Source organism: Gopherus flavomarginatus, chromosome 1 (assembly GCF_025201925.1).
Source record: "Gopherus flavomarginatus isolate rGopFla2 chromosome 1, rGopFla2.mat.asm, whole genome shotgun sequence".
In the NCBI taxonomy this organism is placed as follows: Eukaryota; Metazoa; Chordata; order Testudines; family Testudinidae; genus Gopherus; species Gopherus flavomarginatus.
In genome coordinates, this window is record NC_066617.1 from 126,474,686 (window position 1) to 126,482,493 (window position 7,808).

Consider the following 7,808-nt stretch of genomic DNA (forward strand, 5'->3'; position numbering starts at 1 on the left):
TGCAGGCCCGCCCTCGGGGCTCAGTTCTTGGCCCTTCTGGGCTAGCTTTAAGTCTGTCCATAGCCTGATACAGAGCAGTGCCCCCAGCCCTTTCTCCTTGGAGACTCTGTTCTTGGTGGTTCTATGGTATCCCAGCTGTCCAGCCAGGTTACTCCTTAATTCCAGTCCCCTTCTGGGGGAAATAAAGTGCAACATATGGTTGGCCTGCTTCAGGGTCTTCAGCCCATCGCTGGACCTATTTAAATCCCCAGCCCCTTTCTTAAGCTTTTAATGCAGAGTCTTATTCTCTCCTTGGGGCTTAGGCCACTTCTCCAGTGGCCAGGGAATCTAGACCCGCCAACTGCTCTGGGTCCCAACCCAGGGACCTGCAAATAGCAGCCATGTGCTGCTTCCTTTAACTCTGGTGCTGCTGCTATTCCCTGGGCCACTTCCCATGTAACCCCTTCCTCTTCACCTTTATCTCAGGGGTCTCTGTCTTTTCCCTGCTTGAGCACAGTCTCTCGCAGGCCTCTTTACCAATGAGGTTTGGAGCCTTCCAGTCCTTCTTCCCCCTTCTGGTCCCAGCCAGCCCCGACCTGCTCAGCCTTTGCAGCTCCTTTTATCTGAGCCTGCTATGCTCTGATTGGCTGCTTCCCTGCAGCATTTCTAGGCAGGCCAGGAGGACCCACATTCACTGCTCCTTTTCCTAGGGCGGGGTGTGGCAGGATCGCAGGACCTCCAGCAGGGGGCCTCAAAGGGCCTGATACACCCGTCACACTAACATAATATGAAGCTCATCTTTAAAGGCTATGTGGTCCATATAGCTGTGACCTGGAAGTCAAGAGATCTGTTCATGCTCTGCTATTTAATTTTGGCCAACTGGGCTTCAGTTTCCACATCTATAATATGGCGATAATACTTGCTCATCTTGACCACATCTTCGGATGAAGTGCACCATATATGTGCTAAGTATTTCTCATTATGGTGTTTTACAGAATCTATATGAATTAATCTATTGATAGTGTCTATAGCTCCCAAGGCCAGAAACACTTGCTCACATTCAAGGGGTTCGGCAAGCCGTCGGCTAAAAGACTGCTCAGCAATGCTATTGAAGACCTGAATGCCCATGGCAGATTGAGCCTTGCTAGTAAAGTCAGTGAGGATATAGGCGTAAAATATCCTCAACCAACTCACGCTAGTCACATGTGATGAGATTACTTCAGTCCAAGGGCATTAGCGGTGCCAGAGAGTCTTTTGCTCTGTGGTAAGCTGAATGCTAGTGAGGGGTTCAGATCTCAAGAGGACTGGTTCAGAGAAACATTCAAAGGTTTGTATGTTAGTCAAGACCTAGTTCTCTGCTTTTTAATTTAGAAACCTGCCTGGAAGGTTCTTTCTGCAACTACTGTTTGGTTTTGGCTACAGATAGGTGAGAAGTATTGCAAGGACAGACGTTCTTGTGATATTTCCACAGCTGGTCCAGGAAACACAGAGCTACACAAAAAAATTGTTTTTGTTTAAAAAAAAATAGTCAGCTAGCTTTAGAAAAATTGGAATCTGGGCTCGGTTTCCCTTTTGGAGTGAAAAAGGAATGCTTTTTGTTTATTGTACCAGAACCGGGTCACCTGTCTCTAGTTAATGGGTATGAATAGCAGTACAGGGGAAAATAGCTGCCCCATTACTGTTAAGTGTCCTTAGACAGTGTTTTGAACAGCTACAGTGTACATTGTTATTATAAGCAGCTCCACAGAGAAATTTGAGCTGCTTAACCCTGTGGTGCTGGCAGGTTCGGTGATCCCACTAGTAAGCACTGAAACAAACACAGGAAAGTCAGCCAACATTCGGCATCAAGAGATTAGAAAAACGAGGAGGGAGGGTCTTTCTGAGAAAGATAGGTGGCAACAGAGCCCCCCCAAATACCACTTATCTCGCTGACATGCATGGCTTTACAATTTTTTTAAACTAATCTTGCAATATTTTTAATATTATTATTTAACTTTCCAGATGAATCTGACAAGTACCCTATCTGAAAACAAGACATGTTGGAGATAGTTTGTCTAGAATTTAGAGCAGGGACTGGGGGAGGGTGGGGGTGAAATCCAGGTTCCACTGAAGTCAGTGGTAAAACTCCCATTGACTTCAATCAGTATTTGATCCTGGAAGTCAGGTTCTGTTCCTGGCTTTGCCCCTGATTCACTGCAGGACCCGGTGCAAGTCATTATGACCAGATTTTTGAACGATTTAGGCACCAGAATCAATGGCCAGATTTTCAAGAGTTTTGAAAGTCTGTCCGCAAGCATCACAATAGTCCAGACTTGGCTCTTTTGAAAATCTGACCCTTAATCTCTGTCAGCCTCGTCATCTCTAAAAGGGGGCTAAAAATGCTTACCTTACAGAGCCATCACAAACCTTAATACATCAACGGCTAAAAAGAGCTTGAGATCTTCTGATGGAAGGCACTACAGGAGTGGCAGATATTATTCTTCAGTTATGAAATGCAAGCGACATTACAGAAGAACTGTGAAACTCAACCAACGTTTGGCCTATGAGCGGCACCATTTGAGTGCAAAGTGTTCCGATTATTATATATTAAAAGCCATTTAAAAACACTGAATAAGGCTAGTTGCAGAAATGCTATCGCTAGGTGTTTCTGTTGAATTAAGAATAAAAGCAAAATATGTTCTCCCTATTTACAGGCTAAGCCCTTAGTTGAGGCAACTATATTGTTTTGAAAATAAGGAATTGATGCTCGCAGGTTAGCAGGCTTCCCTAGGACAGCAACAAGCAAGTACATTAAAAATGTGGCAAATCATTCCAAATAAATGTTCAGTTGCTTGGGACTGCTTAATCTGTTGGGATCGCTGTGCTGTGCAAGGCTTACTGGGAAGTCAGTGAACAGTCAGGCTCAGGAACAGGGGATGGTTTCATTCTTAATTTAAAATGTTCATCTCAAGAGATTTCACCCTGTCTCCTGTGGCAAGGCTTTTCAGTACAGATGGACACACCACTGATGACATTACAATATGCAGCATGTACTGAAGGGTATTACTGCAATGGAATTACTTCATGCAGCAAGGAAACAAAAGGAGCATGAATTTTAAACCTCTAGGCTTGTTAGGACCCTGGAGCTTCTCAGGGACATAAACTCTGGTACAACACAGCTAGTGTTCCACATGAAAAAGGAATTTTGATGGCCTGACATAATTCTGCTTTCGTTACCTTGTACATGTTTCCAAGGCTTAAATGTCCTATAGAGGATTTGTATCAAACACTGATGTTGCTCTGTTTATTTTAAAACAATGCATGTCTAAGTCTGGCTTTTCCTAGTTTTATCTGCCATCCCTGAGAGGATCTACTTTTCACCAATATCCCTCACTGTTCCAGGGTGTTGTCCATACCTATCAATGATCCCTCTTCTCCTCACCCACCTCTGTGTGGACATTGCTTATGCCACCTCCAGGGTTACATGGAGGTCTTGGGGATCACCCACACTCCCACATGGGTCCCAGAAAGGCTTGTGCCCGTCCCTACAATCCATCAGGTTTCCAAATAAACTCCACATTCCTAGCCTATGTCAAGCTTTCAAATGGAAGCCTGGTCCTTTTCCCTATTCCACCAATAGACTCTCTCAGGAACTCCCTCCACTCACCACCTCTCTCCTGACACCAAAACCTTGCTGTTTGTTTCTGGCCCTAGTTGCACTCTGCAACTTTTTATTTTTATTTTTTTTGGTGGGGGGGGTGGTCTTTTTTAATCGTTGGACCACGGGTGGCGGGATGTTTGTCATTGGCTGTGTACTCGTAGACATTCCATTCACCCAGTAAGGAACCTTGCGCCTTAGGCAAGGCCCAAAGTTCAGATACAGATCAAACATCTCCAAAGTTTGGTGGTGTTTGAATCAGTGATTTGGTTCAGGCCTAACATTAGTCATAGGATCAAGTGTCAAAGCTTGGAAGATTATGGGTGGGAGGTGTCTGGTGTGGACCATCTAGGAATCCACTCCACCAAGCCCAATAATAATACTCCTTGTGACTTTATAGCCTGTCCTGCTATAGGAATAGGAACTCTCTTTGCTCCTGCTCATATTTAAATGCCCTTTTATTTTTCAACAACAGGCAACAAGCACAGATTCCTATCGCCACCGCCGGTGTAGTCTACCCAGGAGCCATCGCGATGGCAGGAATGCCCTCCCCCCATCTGCCATCAGAGCACTCGAGTGTGTCCAGCAGCCCGGAGCCCGGGATGCCTGTCATCCAGAGCACTTACGGCATCAAAGGCGAGGAGCCGCACATCAAAGAGGAGATGCAGGCCAATGACATCAATGGAGAAATCTACGACGAGTACGACGAAGAAGAGGACGACCCTGATGTGGACTACGGCAGTGACAGTGAAAATCACATTGCAGGACAAGCCAACTGATAAGGGTCCAAATATTGTGTGACCTTACAGGACTTCAAGGAAAAAAAAAAAAAGCCCCACCTGGTTTATCCTTACCAGTGGCCAAGCACATTAACTTTCTCATACACTGACTGTTACTTTAACTGTTAGTCTTAACTAGTTGGGACATCAGCTGACTAATAGACATCAGCCTGCATTTAAAAAAAAAAAAGGCCCAGAAGAAAGAAAACAACGTCGATAACACCAACAAAAGAATGAAATAAGCTATGGGTAAAATAATGCCAGTAATTCAGCTGCTATAACCAAGCACTGAAGTCTTACCCGTTGACCTTTTATTATTTTTTTTTCAAATAAACTTTATGGCTGTTTGTTCTACAATGTTTTAGAAATTCTCACTCAGGTACACAGTGCCAACAAGTGGCTTGTGAATGTGTTTTGTTGTTTTGTGCTACAGTTTAAAGAGAAGTAATTTTTTTTTTTTTTTTGGTAATGCACCTGACAGAAAAAAAAAAAAGACAATTCCTTTTACCCCTCTGCCGCCTCCTCCTCCTCCTTTTCCCTTCTCCTTTGAATATTTAGGGTTGGAGGCACGCATGTGTGTGTATGGTGGGGAAGGGAGTTGGGAGTCTCTTTCTGTAAACCCCAACAAGCAATTATTTCCTTTCTAGAGAGGACTTCTCTTCATCAGTTGCACACCACACTGAGTCTTTGAGCAAGTGCCAAATTTGTACTAAAGCGCTGAACTAGTTCAATTTTATTTTTCCGGTTGGTTGCTTTTGTTTCTTGTTCTGTCTTAAGTTAGGACAGTGTTATGTCTTAGACAATCCCTTGAAGAACCTAATATACCAGCAGCTGGTGAGATTGTTTTCTTTTCTTTTCTTTTGTTTTTTTTTTTTTTAAAGGAAACTGTAGGTGCCGTTCTCAGGTGAAAGTGAGAGAGACATAAAAAAATTTAGAGAAAAATATTTTATGATCTTGGATTTTTGTGTGTGCGTGTTTATGGTACTAATAAGAATAATATTGGACCATTGTGAGCAAAAACCATATTCAGCATGAAATCCCATATCCTCCGAACAACTTGGTCTGTAAGGAGTCTTTGCTTTTAATTTACACTTCAAATGGCAACATAAAAAATGTCCAGAACAGACCCTTGTTTAGAACAGGACAGGCAAATGGAAGTACTAACCTCTAGAATGAGCCAAAATGGATGAATCTGGTGCTGATCTCTGTTCCATAAGGCAGATCTTGGCTGAGACACTGCCCTCTCTACCTACTTGGAACAGCAACAGGCATCAGAGGGATGTTTGTGCACGGAAAGAACAAAATAACAATGAAGCAATTCCCCCATCCACAGTGGGCAGCAAAATTTGACGTATAGCCCACAAATCCTGAGCCTTTGAGGTTCCAAAAGGGTTGGAGACCAGGAAAATAAATAAATTCCTTCAAGCTCTAACAGATATTGGTAATGTGGTTCTGTGCCTCAGTCATCTCACCTGTAAATTGTGTCCTGTTTACACATGGGCATGCACGTTTGAGATAGTGGAGCTGCACACATAGAACCCTGGGCAGAATTTAGCCCATTGTTTTTTCAGTGATCTAACTGACAATTCTGCTTTGTTTCAAAGAAAGAAGAAAACGTAGTGACACAAAGCATTTTTGGTGCCTGACTCTGATCCTTCTCTAAAAAGAGTGCACCCAGTTTCATGTGGTAAGACAGTAGGCAGCAGCATTACCTAACCCTAACATGAAAAGGATACCTCTGATTTCCAACAGCAGCTCTGTCCTAGGAAGTGCGGTCTCATGTTACAGAGAAAAGCTTTCCATTGAGGCACAGTTTGTGAAGGTAGGGCGCCATCCTGTAGATCCTTGCTCACATCACAAGTCCTTACTCACAGGAAGATGCTCATCATCAGCATCACTGGAACTCCTTGTGTGAGTAAGGACTACACGCATTAGCATTTGCAGGATCCAGGCCACAGTTCTCACCAGTATATTCAGGGCCCTGACCCCGAAGCCAGTTAAATTTTAGACCTGGAGCAGTCAGTCCTCACAGATCCAATTGCAGGATCATGGCCTTACTTTGCCTGAAGACATACCACTTGAAGTGTAAAGCTCCTTCTGAAGACCTTGTGCAAAGCAAATGACAAACAAACAAATGCCATTTAAGAGTTAGGACAATACTCCAATGAGCGGTTTGGATGTGTGATAGCTTCACTCCTATGCCATCTTTTTTTCTCCCTCCCTTTTCTTTAGTTTCCCTTTTTGATTTCCACCTCTGCATCAAAAATTCTTTTCAGTTTTTTCTCGCTTTCAGAAGACTTGCTCTGGGTTACGCTTGGAGTAGCTGATCACATCCTCCATGTCAGAGGGTTTCTTTGGTTTTGTTTGTATTTGATGACTGTATTTTTTTTTCATTTGAACTGCCTCTTCTTGCTAGTGTTGTAATGGTAATTATAATAATAATAATAATGGTCAGCTGTTCCCAGATTAGTAAATTATGTATAATTTATTTCCCTTTTTTCTACCTTATTTTATTCTGTTCTGATTTGGCAGTGCAGCAAATGAAGCTGTTAAGATATTTAAAATTGCTGCCCAACCCTGCTTTTTTATATAGACATATAAAAAACTCACTTCTTCCCATGCTCACCCCATTCTTAGTTCTTCATTTTAATTTTGACCCCCGTCATGACAACTTCTGATGTTTATTATGATGGAGTGAATTAATGGAAGTGTTGTTTTCAATCTTAATTAACTTCTGCTCTCTCATCACTCATTTTAGTTATTTAATTACACCAGTCATCTAGAGCCAATTTTTTTAAGCACTCTGTTTGGATAAGAAGCAAAAAAAAAATAGACAATTGTTTTTATATCATTATTATGTACAATGTGAAAACAGATATTTGCTTTTTTTTTTTAATTTGTTCCCTGTCTTTGTGAACAAATTATTTCTGACTCTTGTGGATTCACCTCACATTTGCTGGTTGCTTGATTTCCACCATGTTATAGAGATGCTCTGGTTTAATTATATGACTTCGGGCTACGAGAATACTTTGTTTTAGCTCCAGGTAGGTGCCACCAAGGCAGGCATGGTTGGAGCAAATCTTAAATATACATGGTAAAATTCTGGCCTCATTGAAGTCAATGGGAGTTTTGCCTTAGACATCAGTGGGACTAGCATTTCACCCCAAAAAACTATGAGCTTGATACTCAAGGCCCTGTTTAAGCCAATGGGCCCAGGAGCACTTGTGGGTGAGTAAGGGCTGCAGGACTAAGGCCTAGTCTTCATAATGGGTGATGTGACCGAATTCCTTTTGGGGGAGGTGTGGGAGAGGGGGCCAGGCTTTACATTCTGTGTTGTCTTTCCCTGAGACTCAGAACGAATGCTAAAAAAGAAAAAAAAATGCTGACTTTATTGCAAACCAACCTGTACTTGA

The 7,808-nt window shown here is 42.7% G+C and overlaps 1 protein-coding gene across 11 annotated transcripts in view; it reads left to right on the forward strand.

The window, feature by feature from the left end:
* Positions 1 to 7,586, forward strand: part of SOX5 (SRY-box transcription factor 5) — an 857,385-nt gene extending 849,799 nt beyond the window's left edge. For all 11 annotated transcript variants that reach the window (XM_050968476.1, XM_050968460.1, XM_050968468.1 and 8 more), the window contains one exon: positions 4,092 to 7,586. In XM_050968476.1, coding sequence (XP_050824433.1) covers positions 4,092 to 4,395 — 304 coding nt within the window. In that variant the 3' untranslated portion in view covers positions 4,396 to 7,586. The remainder of the gene's footprint in view (positions 1 to 4,091) is intronic.
* Positions 7,587 to 7,808: the final 222 nt, after the last annotated feature.